Below are 15,942 nucleotides of genomic sequence, written 5' to 3' on the forward strand. Positions count from 1 at the left end.
GAGTTCAACTTGTGTACCATTGATTGTGTGACTGTAACTATGAGAACACACCCATGTCTACTACACTTCACTGAAATGTGTACTCAAGGCCTCTAGCACCTTTTTAGCCATATAGTATACAAATGTACTGAGTTTAAAAAAAAAAGGAAAAGAAAACGTGCAAGACTCACGGATAAAAGACTCTATTTCCAATACTTAAGGCAAAAACAATTTTCATATATACCAATATACATATATTTGAGATTATTACAGCTATCAAAACCGTGTTCTGGTAAACATATGTCGCGACTGACCACCGTGGCGCCCTACTGTATATGTAACGAGAGCTAAAAGTGCGGAATGACTGAGTCAAAGTCAATGCAATGCCCTCTAGTTAATACAAAACAGATTTCGTCTAACAATTTCTTCAGTTTTCTTTTGTTGACTGCCTGTTAATGTCGAGGCCTGTGTCTTTTTATTGGAGTGTAGGTCAGGAATGCCAAACTGAAAAATCACAAAAAAACAAGTGAGTGGCCAGTAGAAAAGTGCAAATTACGCCAGTGTGTTTCTTTCACCTCCTCCTGCAAACCCCCAGACCTGGACCCTGAACCAGCACCTATAGCTGAGACACCTTCCTGGGCAGAGGCCTTGGTCTTGGGACCCGAGGGTCAGAGGTTCCCTCCAATTTCATGCTGCCTGTGCGGAGCTGGTGAGGCTTGGGTGGCAGGGCGGGGGGGTCCGTCTGTGGGGGAATGGAGAGACTGTGGGGCAGTGGCACAGGTCTGCGGGGGTTGTTCCTCTCATACACGCTGTAGGGAGGCGGCGTCTTGTTCTCTCTGCGGATCGGCTCGTCCGAGCTGCTGGAGATGGAGTTTGGCAAGGTGGTGGGCGGAGCCAGGGGGTGGGAAGGGTGGTCGCCTGCAGGCAGCTCGGTGCCCGAAGCCTCTGAGACACTGCACCGACTGAGGGAGGAGATGCCACTGCTGTAGCTGCCAGAGAGGACGGGTGAGCTGGAGACCAGGCTGGCAGGGTGGCACTCAGTGGGCGACGGGGTGAAAGGTGGCACCGTGGTCTAAAGGGAGGGACAAAAGGAAATCACGGGACATCACAACCTTCTTTAGTCATATCACATTTGAAGGAGCAGTTCAACACAAAGCATTTCGGCAGACATAGTGGAAAAGTTGATTCCCTGTAGAAAAGACTACCAGAATCTATCTATGGAGAACCCTAAATATCCTGTGTCCCTAATCGTGGCCAGTACATGTAGTTTCATTTAAAGGTACTGTATATATTCCATTCGCTTCTTATATTGAAATTAAATAATCTCAATTTAATTATTGCATCTTGCATCCACTTTCCTACAGTATACAACATGAGTGCTGACACAGCCATAAAACAACAATAAATACTTTGGGAAAAGGGTGGTGCTGGGGAGTTGATGAACAAACTGTGAGGGCCAGGTTTTTCCACTCCGTCGACTGGTCCTGTGTGCACTGAGTTGAAAAAACACGATATGCTGCACTTCCCTCCTCAAAAAATCCAATCCCTTATCAGAATTGTTTTTCTAAGCAATTACACCGTGCTACAATTACATCTACTTCATCTTAATCGGATCTAGTGGAGTATACAATTGATCAGTAAGGTTGTATTGTTCGCGCTACAAAGGGCACACACAAAGAGCTTTTTTTTTTTCCATTTGACATGCACAACTGGACAAACATTTTCACATTCGAGCTGGCACGAGAGAGATATTTAATACAGCACTGCTGACAAGCACTGTGAAACTTTTGGTCGAGTCTTTTAGAGAGAATGGCTACTGCTTAATATCATTTCGACTTCTGGAGGAGGGGAAGTTCAGCTCTAAAAGGCTACACATCCTCTGCTGGCTACTGTCCTGGGGTTTGTGGTCTAGTAATGGGCCTCTGGTGGCATGGACTGATGTGCGTGTGTGTGTTCATGTGCCAGATAATGGGGCCTGCTGGAGGTCCGTTGAGAAACCGTGTCTGGTTGTGCTGTGATGGGCAGCTTGGTACTTCGCTCCCGGCCTCTTCTATTGCCACAACACACTCGCGCGCGCACAATTTGTGACGACACACACACACACACGTACCAAAAATCTGATTGACAGAGCATGCTGAGTGCCGAGCTGTCATTCACACTTTGGTTAGCAGAGTTGTTCTCTCACTCTCTCACACACACACACACAACCACATTCTTGGTAACTGCCACATGTAAGAGGACATCACACCCGCAACAAAGCTGGGAGCTTAGCACTGCTACTTGTGACAAGCGCACAAAGAAGATAACGGTTAGCGAGGCGGCACGAGCTTCAGTTCAGCAGAGTTTTCAAAACAAAATTCTACCCTCATTAAGAGCTCACTTTGTGCTTAGTTAACCTTTGCTGGACCCCTTCTGTTTTCTGCAGACTGGTATTCACACCTAAGAGGCTTATAAACAAAACAAAAAAAAATCCAATACTTGGAAACAAAGTGTGTTTAATCCATTTCCTGTAGATACAAAAAACTACTACTAAATCTACTCAGGTCAGAGTTAAGGTAAACTCAAATAGAGTTCAAGCCTTATAACTAAGGTCAAATTAAAATCTTTGGATGTTAAATTAAACACAGAACAAGGTAGTTGGTGTGGACTGCACTCCAGCCATTTTGGGACAGTCGTGTCGTAAAGACGACGACATCAGCAGCAGCAGCAGCACTGGAGCAGTTAGCGGCCTCAGTGAACAGTAAATGCAAAGCTCCCTCGCCTTATGCTTGACAGAAAGACGGATAAAGACCATGGAGCTGGCCACTAAGACTTCAGCAGTGCAGGATTAAAGGCCCCGAGGCTGTCGCTAAGCAAGGTCAGAGACTGTTTCAGGGAAAGAGAGTGAACCCGAGAAGAACCCAAAATGTCCAACTGGTGAGTGACAGAATGAATGACAGAATGATAACGCACCTTTTGTGGCGATCTGGACGTGGGGATAGGTGACTGTGACCTCATGTTTTTAGCTGAGGAGCCTGCTGAAAGTCAGGGAAGAGACAGAGACAGAGAGAGAGAGAGAGGGAGGGCAAAATTAAAATTAGAAGAGTATTTCCTTTTGCACTCAAGGATGACACAGCATGCAAATATGAACACATAGAGAAGAGGAGGCCAGCTGCTGAAAGCATGAACGAATGAAACATGTGCTGATGTTCTGCGGGTCCTTCAGGCTGCTTTGAGCTGTTTCTCCATCCAACAGCTGTTGCTGCTCTATCCAATAAGTTCAAGAAAAAGAGGTGGGGGTAGAAAACACTCCATCTGTTACTGACGCTGCTGGGCAGTGCTGTGCATCAGAAAGCGGTGAAGTCAAATATGTTGCGTCTGAAAAGGAGTAAATAACTAAAACCCAATTTGTGTTGATGGTGGAGTCATCTGCTGTTGAGATGTAAGGACATGCATTTATCAGGGGAACTGGGGACAAGAAAAGACAAATCCAGGAATTGACTTAAATATCAATTGACATTGATTTCAGTTTTCCCAGAGCTGCTGGCATCATTGTGTGTGTGTGTGCGAGCAGAAGCGAGGGAACAGCGGCTCAGTGCCTCAGATGGGGGGAAAATGCCGAGAAGAGTTGGATAGAGCACCAGGTGTCAACAGTCAGAGAGGAAAAATTAGTACCACTCTTCGCTGGAGGATGCGCCAAGATAGGCCAATTTTACCTGAGTACGGTGGCCTAGGAGGTACAGGAGGGCATAGCAATTTGCCAACAGAGTCAGAGAAGGACGTGGGGCTCTCTTTGACACTGTCTAGGCTCCAGCTACTGGGGGTGGGTCTCACTTCACAGTGCACAAAAACATCACAAGTCACATCACAGGTTATGAGATAACAACATGGGTAACACAGTGGAAAAGGTGGAATTTGACAACATGAATGATATGTGATTGTTGTAATTCTAACTATTATTATATTTACTATAATAACTATTGTGAAAATGAATAGGTGACCAACTATCTGTTATAATAGTATGTATTGTTGTTGTATCTCTATTGTTGTTTTGCTTTGTGGTAAAAATAAAAATAAAGTATATTTAAAAAAAAGAATGATATGTAATGTAATGTACAACCCACAAGTGACCAACATGCTTTACAAAATAATAGTATTACAGACGCACAGCATTAAAAACAGACGATAAAATAAATTCATGAAACATATAACAAAGCATGAAAATACTAAAATAATTAAAATAATAAATCTGTACTAAAAATCCAACACTCCAATCAAGACATTTTTGTTGGTATTAAAGTAGTAATCATCAGGAGCTTGTAATGGTAAATTCAATTTATTCGCAGGGAGTCTGCCTGGAAAAGGCCGACTCCTTTGTCTATTGGAGGATTGCAAAAAGGGAGTTGCTTAGGTATAAATGTTTCAGGCTCACTATAGTCTGATTCTTTCTCCAGCTAGGATAACTAGTGTGAAGATTGACCTTTTCTTTGCAAAGAAAATAAAACCTTGTTGACCAGCAGAAGTCTCTTTTTCATTCTTCACCAGCAGCAGAGAATTTCCACAACAAGCTTTAGGCATCACCAACTACCAAGACAAACCAGGTTCAGAAAATCCACAGTGTAAATCTTCTACCCTTGTTTCCTCTTCTGCTCTAATATAATCAGCCTTGCTTGAGTGTTTTTTCCTTCTCATCCATCCGTCCTTTCCTCCTCCCTTTGCAGATTAAATCACTCTGTAACACCTTCACCCCGACACCTTCACCCTTTTCTTCTGCCCATTATAATTATGACGGCCTCTATGGGAGTCTGTCCCTCTGACACTTATAAACTGCGTATTGTTTAGAGGCACTTACTCAAAATGTCTAACGCTGTCACCCCTGTCGGGAAGACATTCTCGTCAAATTTATGGCATAAAGTTGTTGATTTTTGCCTCCAATGCCACAGATATGACAGTGGCATGCCGTATTCCTGCTCATTAGTGCTACAGGTCAAATACTTTTTCAGCACATTACTGTAAAAGAGTTTGATGCATTTTGTCAAAACTTTTAAATGTTGTTGTTGGGTAGGAAACGAAAATTGAGGAATAAAATCTCTTCTGTGCGATGCCACAAAATGCAGACTCAGTGTGAATGCATTTACCTTATACTTTTAAACTTTAAAGTAGAAATAACCTTCTTAATTTTTAAATTAACTCACTGCTAGTGATAGGAGTGTCAGACTGTCCTTGCTCTGTCTTTGGCTTATGGGTCAATTTTAATCAAACTTTGAGTTCTCAGAGCTCAAGTGCAGACGTTTCTGTAGGAGACTAGAATTAACACCCGTGCCTGTCCAGATATAATCTATGCTCTGAGGACCTTGAAGGACGTCAGAAAAAAAAGGTATTTTGTCACGATTAGCATAGTTATGGTCAAAACATGTTTTGTGAGGTCACACTGAAATTTCTAACAAGAACCTGGACAAAAATGGTCTGAAGGACAACCTGAATACAAAACGCACGTAATAAAAATGTAACCAGACATTTCTTTTTTACGATCCTTTCATAATTTAATGACACTATATTTGGTATCCAGTGTTACAGGTTCAAGCCTGGAGATGTGTTAAATCACACTTTCATTGAGTCACGGGTTTCCGTGCAAATTCTCACACCCTTTGTCATTGTCATATGCAAAAAGGTGTGATGTCACCATATTGTGGCAGTTCATCTACCACTCGCTGCATTATTTACGGATCAGAGTGAGTCACAGGGAAACTTTCACTTCCAAACACTTCACACTCCATGTCGAGGCGTCTCTTCTGTACACCTCCTTAATTACTTTGCAAAGCTGCGTCTGTTTTGTGGCTGAGAGCAACAGTATATAGAAGGGGAAAGAAATGTTCATTTTATCCCCAATTTGAAGAAAAGCAATCAAACTGCTCAGGATTTGTGTTAATTATACTTGGGGGGACCTGCTATCACTGTCAATTCATGTGTATTATTATTATTATCCTTCCTACAGGAAATATGGACACAGTCTTGACTGTGCTGAGCAAAATGTCAACCAGGGGCGACGAAATATGCATCAACAGCTATGAATGTGAAGGATTGTGACTGGCACTTTATTATTCTCTTATTGAGGCCAGATGAAGTGTAATGTCAGCTGCGTGGCGGGCAAATTCCTGGTGACTTTGGTTAAAACTGAACGGCTGCTACCGATTTCCTGTATCAATCTGATTCTAATTCAAGGTCCCAGTTTGATTGGATTTCTTATTCAATTCATTATTGATTCATTTAAAGAGATTTCAAATTTCCATACCAACTTTGCTTGGTTATGAAAGACGTTTTTTTTGGATCGCCGTAACCTGGTGGATCATTAAACATAGAAAGTGTTACATAAAAGATTGAATGAATGGTTACATTAATGCACATCTTTTTAATTTATCAAACCACACAAGGTTTGATAGCCTTGATAGTTTTTGGTTTTCTAGTTTTTGTATTCTGTTAAAGGCACTGTGAGACATAATGTTTACCTTATTTCAAAGAGAGACAAATGCTCATATTGTGCACCTTTTTTGATGCCTGTCCTGACTAACTGAACAGTCATCTGAAAAAAAAACTGTGTCCAAGTAATTCTGGTTTGACAACATAGACGGCAAAATAAATATCAGCGATATGCATCTGGCCTTGTCAAGGTTGCCAACAGACATGAGCCAACTTTGAAAACAGACGTTGTCCAGCCAACTCTCGATAAATTAGCTCTTACCCATAGTCGCAGACTAACTAGCAAGCATGCAGATAACCGTTTATATCAGCATCTCTCTACATTTCCTTCTCAAAGGCCCACAAGAAATAGACTTAAAGACCTTTGAGTAATGCATTTAAGACAAGCATATAACATCTTTAATGACGTGAAGACATTTTAAGGCCTTAATACATGAATCATCCATCCATTAACAACCACTTTATCCTCCACTGGAGGGTCACAGGGGGTGCTGTGCCTTTCTCAGCTGACATAGGGCGATAGATGGGGTACACCCTGGATAGCTCGCCAGTCCATCGCGGGGCCATGAATTGATAACACATCTTTCAAATGAAGATATATATGAATAAATCCAGCCTAATAAAACTGTATGTCTGGACGGCTGACCACCACCACACTGTGGCAAGTGGTTTAAATATCAGTATGTAATAGAGAAGCTGCCTGTCACTGTTGCTGTGGTGGTGCCCCTACATTATTATGTTGCACCCTAAGGAGAGATTTGAAGATTTATGGGTAGTGGTGGACACATGCTGGCATGAGTGAATAAATAACGATGAGAATAAGATTAATAAAGAATCTGGACATGTTGACATTACCGGTCGGGGGTCGCTGTAGGGAGGTAAAAATGTTCAATAACACAACGTGTTTTACCTTTATCTGGTGCAGAAAGGTTGGGGTCACTCCTCGGTAAAGTGGTATCACCTATCTGATGAGATGGAGCTCTCTGCACACAGAAAAGGAATAAGCCCATATTACTGTCAAATCCATGAAGTGTGAAACAGTGTAACAGTAGGTAAATATCACCTCTGAAGCACGGAGGGATAAATGAATATTGGATGGTACAAAATAAATATCATGTGGAGGGTTTTTTTTTTTCCCCGCTGAAAAAAAAAATTCAATAGACTGTGGGAGATACAGACGGATACAGACGAAGAGACAAAAGGTGCTGAATGTGTAATGACCAGGGTGTCTCGCAGCGTTGAGATAACAGTAGGAGTGGGTGAGCACTCCCGCTGTCCTCAAAAATAAATAAATAACACACGGCTCTAATTACACGTTGCTCTAATTACGGTGAAAAGTATAGAAGTGATCAATGTTTGCAATAATCAATATCCCATTAACAACTCGCTGTGTTTCACCATTCAGGACGGGAATAATTGTTAGGAACCTCCCACATCAATTCATCCGTCGACTCCAAATGACTCCTCTTGTTCAACACAAACAGGATAAGGAAAATAGGTGAACTGCGCCAGGAGCACTGACAGTAAGAGATGTACGGCTTTGAGCAGCGGCTGCAATATTGTTCTCTTACAACAGCTTTCTCACCAAGGATGAGAGGGGAGGGCAGAGTGTGATTGCGTTATGTACTGCCCTTCAGCAGGAGAACAAACTGGAATATCACGTTGTTCTTGTACCGTGTCAACATCAGCGCGTTGTACTGGGATGTGTACGTGTTGTATTTTTAACTGAAACCGTTTCAATGCTTGGAAAAAAACATCCAGGAGACATTTTACTTTCAGAGAGAGGGAGCGAAAACATACATTGAGATAAAATGTTAAATACAAAGTGACCTTGGGTTTTTTTTTTTTGCCCCAGAGTGTACTTAATGGGGCAGCTGCAGTGAAGGATAAACATGCCCACAAGGTAAAAAAAAAAAAAAAGAAGAAGACCCCTCGTCTCATTTTGTGTTAGTCCAAATCACACAATATCACACTGGGGTGACGGGTTGAGATAATGACCAAAAAAGAAGGAACTATATATAAAGGTGGCTGGATTTATACAGTAATATAAAAACATTTAAAGCTGCAGAGGCTATTTTCTGAACAGTATACGCTTGGTAACTGGATGTTCCTCACTATGGTATATATATTAGAGTGAGAAAAATCCAGTATGCATATAAATACACATGCATATACATACATATATATATATATATATATATACACACATATATATATATACATACACACACATATATATATATATACATACACACACATATATATATATATATATATATATACATATATATATATATCTCCACAATTCAGGTTTTGTAATGATGATTCAACCTTGAATAGTGTGTCCAATAAAACTGTCTATGAAGATGTATGTTTTACCACCCAGAGGAATTGCTGTGAACAGGTTTTTCCCCCCCTTGTGGACCGCATATAGTAGTCTTGTGGTTGAAAAACATATTTATTCCCGTTTATGCAAATCACGGATTAACGCGCCATGACTCGATGATTTTTGCAACGAGAACTTTTCAGAACGTCACCCGCAATCAGGCTTTATCATCTGTTTTGCGCTAAATGGGGGGGAAAATAATTGACAAAAGTGACATTATGTGCTTAGTGACTGAGACCAATGAATCCTCAGGAAATTGTTTGTTGATGCTATCAATTAAGCCGTGGGCTCATTTTGCCATAGATGTCCATTCAAAATTTGTAATTAATGCGACCTGTGGAGTGGCCCCCTGGTGGCTAACCAGCACTTACGTTCTTTTTTCTGGGCTTCATTTGTCAAAACAGAAGACTATGTTCCATTTTCATTTACAGTCTATGTTTTGATCATCCCCACATGCATGTGTGTGTGTGTGTGTGTGTGTGTGTGTGTGTGTGTGTGTGTGTGTGTCTTACCTGTGCAGGGTCCAGGGGGTTGGGAAAAATGGCGCTCACTGGCCTCTCTCTTGGAGACAAACAGGTGTTTTCTCTGGAATGCTTGTGTTTCTCCGCCATTTGGGGTGAACCTGGAATTTATAGTGTGAGATAATACGGGATTAACACACACAGACACACAAAATGGCAAATATTGGCCACTGATCAGGAAAGGCCTTTCTTCAGGCTGTCACACTATTCTTTCCAAGACATGATGAACCCCACACACTCACACACAACTCACTTCCTCTGTTACACTGGACAGCCGACAGCAACACAGAAGCCCACACGTGCAAACACTCGCTCACATCATTTTCACAGCTACTGTGTGCATTTCAATCCCTGAGTAAATGCAAAGCCAGAAGGCAGAAGCCATTTAACCAGGGGAGCGCACACACCTCCATAAACATCTCTATATCTTCTTAATTTTTATCACGTGAATCAGGCAGAAAATATCTTAGCAAATTTGAACACATGCAAGATAATAACATGGAAAAAGAAAGTGTTATATTATATAAATAAAAGATGTTCCCACTCTGCTGTAGAGGCAGACTTGGACTGATAAGGCTTGGCTCGGCTTAAACAGGAGACTGTGCCGCAGTCCAAGAGGCAAACACCACACAGTTGTTTTCGTCTCTTACTCTAACTTGGTTCTCCTCTGCGTCAATGTTCCTCTCAACAGCATTTGTCCCGACGTCTCAGCCCATTTCATTTTTCATCTTGGCTCATTTCGTATTCTCTCTATTTTTCAGTCACTAACTTTCCATTCAAGCCTGCCTCCTCATTGTCGTCTCTCTTTTTTTCCCCCCCACTTGCCTCCAATCTTCCTCTCCTGCACGCAGCCCTAACTGTCATCTAATCTTGCTGTCCTCAGCAGAGAAAATCTGTCTGCTTCCACTGTGTGCCTCACTCTGGATGAAAAAAAAAGAAGCTGTTTACAGTGTCTAACGCAGTAAGACTTGTCATTCTGCCGAATCTCACCTCTGGCACTGGAGGGGGCTGAGCTGGTGACGTTGGGCGAGGCAGAGTGGTTGGAGCTGAGGCTCGAGGTAGACGGACTGGGCTGTAGATTGAACAGAGGGCAAAAAAACACACAATCACCATCACTTTTGGTGAGAGGAACATCATAAACATTTAATAAAATGATTCACTGTATTCCACATTGATCGGTTTGGATAAACGGTTGCTAAGCAACTCAATCTTCATTAGCATTTAGTTACTTAGTGATCCTTCATGCTCAAAATACTAATAATAATACAAACTGAGTGATTTTTGCTGACTGTGTTCCAGCTTTAAACTCCAAGTTTGACTATCCTGCTCCTTTTTATTTGTTGATATTGTTGTTATTGTCATATTTAGACTTTTTTTTTATTTATTTTATTTAGAACACAGATGGAGTAAACCACACTTTAATTCTAGGTCCAGTATACATTGCTGAGTAGATAGATAGATAGATAGATAGATAGATAGATAGATAGATAGATAGATAGATAGATAGATAGATAGATAGATAGATAGATAGATAGATAGATAGATAGATAGATAGATAGATAGATAGATAGATAGATAGATAGATAGATAGATAGATAGATAGATAGATAATACTTTATTCTCACAAGGTCTGAAATTTGTTTTGCGTCCAGTTGCTCCAAATGTGAAGTGAAACATTAGTAAATCATTAGCATTCATACTATATATAAATTATCGTTAACGGCGGTGACAGAGAGCCAATATTTTAAAATATATTCAACAAAAGTGTGAAACCTGTGTCTCCATTATGGTGGAGGTTCTTGGCTTAATGCATTTTGTGCATTGAAATACACTTTGATAAAACACCTTTCAGTAAATTGGGCCCGATCTATGGAATAAAAGCTATGATGATCAAATCTAATGCTGCACTAGAGTCAGTCAGATCCTTTATTCCCCCCGCATTTTCCTCTGTCTCCTGTAATTCCAGGCCTGCCAGGTGCAGCACGCAGCCTGCCAGGAGTTGTCAGCAGCTTTCTGAATGGGCCAAATCCAGTTTAGATTAGTGCCCGACTTTCGGCATTCTCCCTGGACGGACCACACGGAAAACTGTGTCCTTATTTGATGTAATCTCAACAATTTGCTTGGCTAGACGAGGCTCCAAACAAACACGGGAGATGGTAGAGAGAAAAAGGTCAAAAGAGAAGAGAAATGAGGCCAGAACTGAGACAGGAAGGATTAAAAAAAGTGTTTTAAGTGAAATCTGTAGGGAGCAGCAGGGCAAATGTTTGCGGTGTGGACTCAATCTACTACTTAAAGAGTATTTGTTTGGGTGTTTGGTCAGGCATGAGAGATTGGAGAGGGAGAGAGAAAGAGAGAGGCTACCTGCATGTTGAAGACTTCATCTGAGCTCTCTGACTGTCCTGTGATGTTACTGACTTCATTGGAGGCTTGAGACGACAGAGACGACGAGGAATAGCGGTTCACCGCAGGGTAGCTGAGGGGACTGAGGGTGAGAGGAGGACAGGGAGACATTGTTATGACAGCGTTCAGTAAATGGAGACAGGTTACGCAATTAGAACTGGGATTTTTTTTTAGACCTGAACTCCAGATATCATGGAGAATTGTCTCGAGTTTGCCATTCACCTATGACGAACACATCGGGACAGTGCCTGGTCGAGATGCGTTCAAAACAGCAGGAGAAAGTAGGAAACCCCACCCACTCACTCGCTGAGGGTGCTTCAAAATTTCCCCTGCTGCATTTTCACATTAACTCACCCTGATATGAGCTCACAATTGTTTCAGAATCAGAATTGCAAATGGTAAAGCCAGCAACGTAGAGTGAATCTATTTATAAATCTATAAATATAATGAAAATTGGTCGGCTGACAGGCCTAAAACCCGGCAGGTTGTTTCCTATGGGCACCGGTGTGTGCTGTGCTGATTTTGTCTTATATTTGTAAACAGATACATTGCTAAAAGGGCTGCTTCTGCTTCTGATCCTGAAGTTCTCGTCCTGGCATTACAATAGAGAGTTGTTAATATTTTGCTATGTGGTTAATTCCGAACTGAAGCTTCACTTCACAAAAGAAATACTGCAAATGGAAACGCAATTCATAATTCATAATTCATAATCATAATTCGATATTTTCCTGAAATTGTGGGTAAATCTGCACGACTGGAAATAAGTGGTTCATACAAAAAACAGCCATCCCCGCACAATATCTGGAGTTCAGTTCACGTCTTAAAGCAGTTAATTTTTCTTGCAAGTTTTTTTTTACTCACCGACAAATTCGGGTAGCGAGTGAACAAGACCAACAGATAGACAAACAGAGAGAAAATGTCAGATTAGAAGAAGCAACTCAATTCAGCAATCACGACATTTCATCAAGTATTTGTCTGGTTAAAGGTCAGAGCATAAAAAAAAGGTTGGAGAACAAACACAAAGGGCTTATAAAAGGAAGGTTATAGTTGTGTCTAACCTGGTTTTGTGTTGGCGAATGAAAAGAAAAAGAAATCAAAAAAGTACATAAGCAAAACACAAAATGTCACTTGGAGACAGAGGTGATGTGTGAGTCTTTCTGTGTGCCTGTGCCCTCTGGGAGCAGACTGTGGGGAGGGAGAGTGTTGCAGGTGGACAGAGTAGTCGGGTCAGTGAACAAATCAAAACGTGCGCAGTGTGCACACACAATTAATCTGTCTGCTGGCCCAGCAGCAGTCACACAAACTACTGCCGCGACTACTGTATATGCCCCCGATTGAGCCACACTGGTAAAGTATGAGGGTAGAGGAGAGTGTGGGGTTCAATGTGAGGGTGAAAGAACGGAAAAAAAATAAAATAAAAAAAAAGGTTTGTGGTGAGGGGCAAGAGCACCATAACACACAATAAATTGGATGTAATAATATACGCCATGCCATTTAGATGTGCCACATGCATAGAACAGAGAAGATTAAAGAAAAAGAGACAACAAAATTTGACCAAAAATGATTTACCTCCTCCTGGCAACCCCTCTGCCACCATCTGGGCTGATGATGTTGGGCACAGAGTTCCTGCACGGTCGCGGGCTTCCGTTGGTGAAGTGCACTGGGCTTGCGCGCACATAAGGAGGGAACTCCTTGGTTTTTTAAATTGAAGAAGAGGAAATATGTTACATTTAAGTCATTAAGTAAGTAAAATACATACATTTATCAAAAGCGATTTAAAATAAGGTGTGTCCAACTAAGTAAAATGAGAAATTCAGCTTGAGAAATACACTCTTTAAGTTGCATGTGTCACCATGTTTTGCCCTCTGTCTTACCTGAATGCCGAGACTGGATTTCATCAAATGAAACTGGTCCACGAGTTTCTTATGAAGAGGTCTCATGTCCTGGGGAACAAACTTTTCATGCACAACAAGGCCACACTCCAGGATATGTGCCTGTGGAAACCAAAGTGCAAATGTTAATATCTGCTATTTTTCTTCAAAAGATGACTGATGCATGTTTGCTCTTTTATCTAGTATGTAGAAGCATGTGGTTAAAATATGCATTTATTACAATATTCTGTAGCAGTTTAACGGTGTAATCAGATGAAATGACATGAGAATGATGAAATAATTAAAAGGTTGTGTTAATATGGTTTTATACAAGATAATGTAGGATTCACATTATATGTATACATATATGTGTGTTTATATATATATTTATATATACACATATATACACACACATATATGCGTATATATTTATATATGTATAATGACTTAATGCCAAATTGATTTTCTCTATCAATCTTTATCAAAGACAGATATCTGTATTAGCCTCACAAATAACAAACAAGCAAAATGAACATTCTTCATTTAATTCAAAAAACATATGATTTAATACCTGTCGCCTAATTATATAGCATCATAAATAGTATGAACACTTAAAAATCAACTGGCTGGCCATTTACTCAACATTTACAAAAACATCAAGTTTTGCGCTGTTTACAAGTCAACAATGAACTGTTATCTTTATCATCGTCTCCATTGTAGCATAAACTTGCTGCTTGATACAGTAAATCAGCATGTTATGATCTTTTTTCTTTGCATTTGAATGACACTATAAACAGACGGTCCTGCGTATTGACTTTAAATGTATCCTTGACTATGTGCATTGCTGGATTTACAAACCTGCTCAAACATGAGCTCCCTCAGACGCCCGATCTTCTCTCCGTCCTCAGGGTGATTCATAATGTAGTCCTTCACGAAAAAGGCCTGCATGGAGGCAAAAATGGAGAACATCTGTTATGCACACACACCGGGAGCTGAAGCTGTGGCGCTTTCTGCATTGCAGTGTTACCTGAATCCCAGCTGGGCTGACACAGTGAATAAGAGCCCATATTTGCTTCTTTTTTTTTTTTTTTTTTTCAAACCTTAAAAAACATTTATGAACAAACTGAGCAGATAAGCAAATACAGAAATTTAACATCCAGCTGTAATGCGCCTGTCTGGGTTTTAGTGTCCTGATATTAAACTCAAGTTTAGAGACCAGATTAAAGCTACAAAACTGCTAAAAAGGAAGAAAAACACTGCCTTAAATGGATGTGAGTGGAGATAAATGATTTTACTTTTACTTTTATTCAGGGGCCAATTTAATCAGCAGTCTTAAAAGCTTTTTTTCTTCAGTCGTGTCACTTCTCACTGTTACAGATCATGTCTCTTCAAAAATGTCATACTTCCCGATTACTGCGCTTTCTATTCACTTTCACTTTCCCAGACGTTTCCTTCAAAGAGGCAAAAGAGAAACAGATAAGATGAAAAATGCCCAGGTCCTGCTTTGAATCACGATAACGGCAGCGCTCCTCGCTCTTTGCAATGCCATAAACACCTGTGATGTGTCTACAGATTATGACAAATCCTTTTCAATCTTCATCAGGGCGTATGAAAAAGGGGAGACAACAGACGGATGAAAGGCCCGGCTCCCTATCTACTTTCGAATCTGCCAAAGAAGGAAACACACACACACACACACACACACACACACACCCCCACACACACACACACACACCCACACACACACACACACACACACACACACACACACACACACACACACACACACACACACACACACACACACACACACACACACACACACACACACACACAGAAAAAACAGACTGAAAGGAAAAAGGGGAGTTCGCAGAAAGGATCGTCGTCAATTCTTTCACCTCCAAGGACACAGCCGTCTGTCTCCAAAGAGACAGAGCTAGATTGCAGTGAAAGAGAAAAAAGACTCTCACTGCTGATTCAAAAGTGAGCACACACACACACACACACACACACACACACACACACACACACACACACACACACACACACACACACACACACACACACACACACACACACACACACACACACACACACACACACACACACACACACACACACACACACACACAGATCCCTGAGTAACTGACTGGCCAATGAACCCAATGAAATAATCATCATTATTATTCCTGTCAAACATCTCCACATGCCACCCTTCATTAAAAAAAAAAAAGAAGCACAGATTACACCCTACATGATGCAAAGCAGTTGAAATATGTCATCTACTCTTCAAACTAAAAAGTTCATATAAGCACTTGTTCCAAAGACT

At 41.1% G+C, this 15,942-nt stretch overlaps 1 protein-coding gene across 3 annotated transcripts in view; it reads right to left on the minus strand.

Annotated features, from left to right (window-relative positions):
- Positions 1-551: 551 nt before the first annotated feature.
- Positions 552-15,942, minus strand: part of dock4b (dedicator of cytokinesis 4b) — a gene marked incomplete at its 5' end in the record, with an annotated part of 103,654 nt that continues 88,263 nt past the window's right edge. For 2 of the 3 annotated variants that reach the window (XM_083907030.1, XM_083907029.1), the window contains 10 exons: positions 552-1,051; positions 2,932-2,993; positions 3,675-3,791; positions 7,346-7,418; positions 9,334-9,443; positions 10,333-10,414; positions 11,704-11,824; positions 13,312-13,433; positions 13,617-13,736; positions 14,472-14,555. In XM_083907030.1, the coding sequence (XP_083763156.1) occupies positions 596-1,051; positions 2,932-2,993; positions 3,675-3,791; positions 7,346-7,418; positions 9,334-9,443; positions 10,333-10,414; positions 11,704-11,824; positions 13,312-13,433; positions 13,617-13,736; positions 14,472-14,555 (1,347 nt within the window). In that variant the 3' untranslated portion in view covers positions 552-595. Of the gene's footprint in view, positions 1,052-2,931; positions 2,997-3,674; positions 3,792-7,345; positions 7,419-9,333; positions 9,444-10,332; positions 10,415-11,703; positions 11,825-13,311; positions 13,434-13,616; positions 13,737-14,471; positions 14,556-15,942 lie in introns of all 3 variants that reach the window. The other variant, XM_083907031.1, reaches the window with a different exon arrangement.

The sequence above is a fragment of the Microchirus variegatus genome (assembly GCF_963457635.1).
Source record: "Microchirus variegatus genome assembly, chromosome: 20".
Lineage (NCBI taxonomy): Eukaryota > Metazoa > Chordata > Actinopteri > Pleuronectiformes > Soleidae > Microchirus > Microchirus variegatus.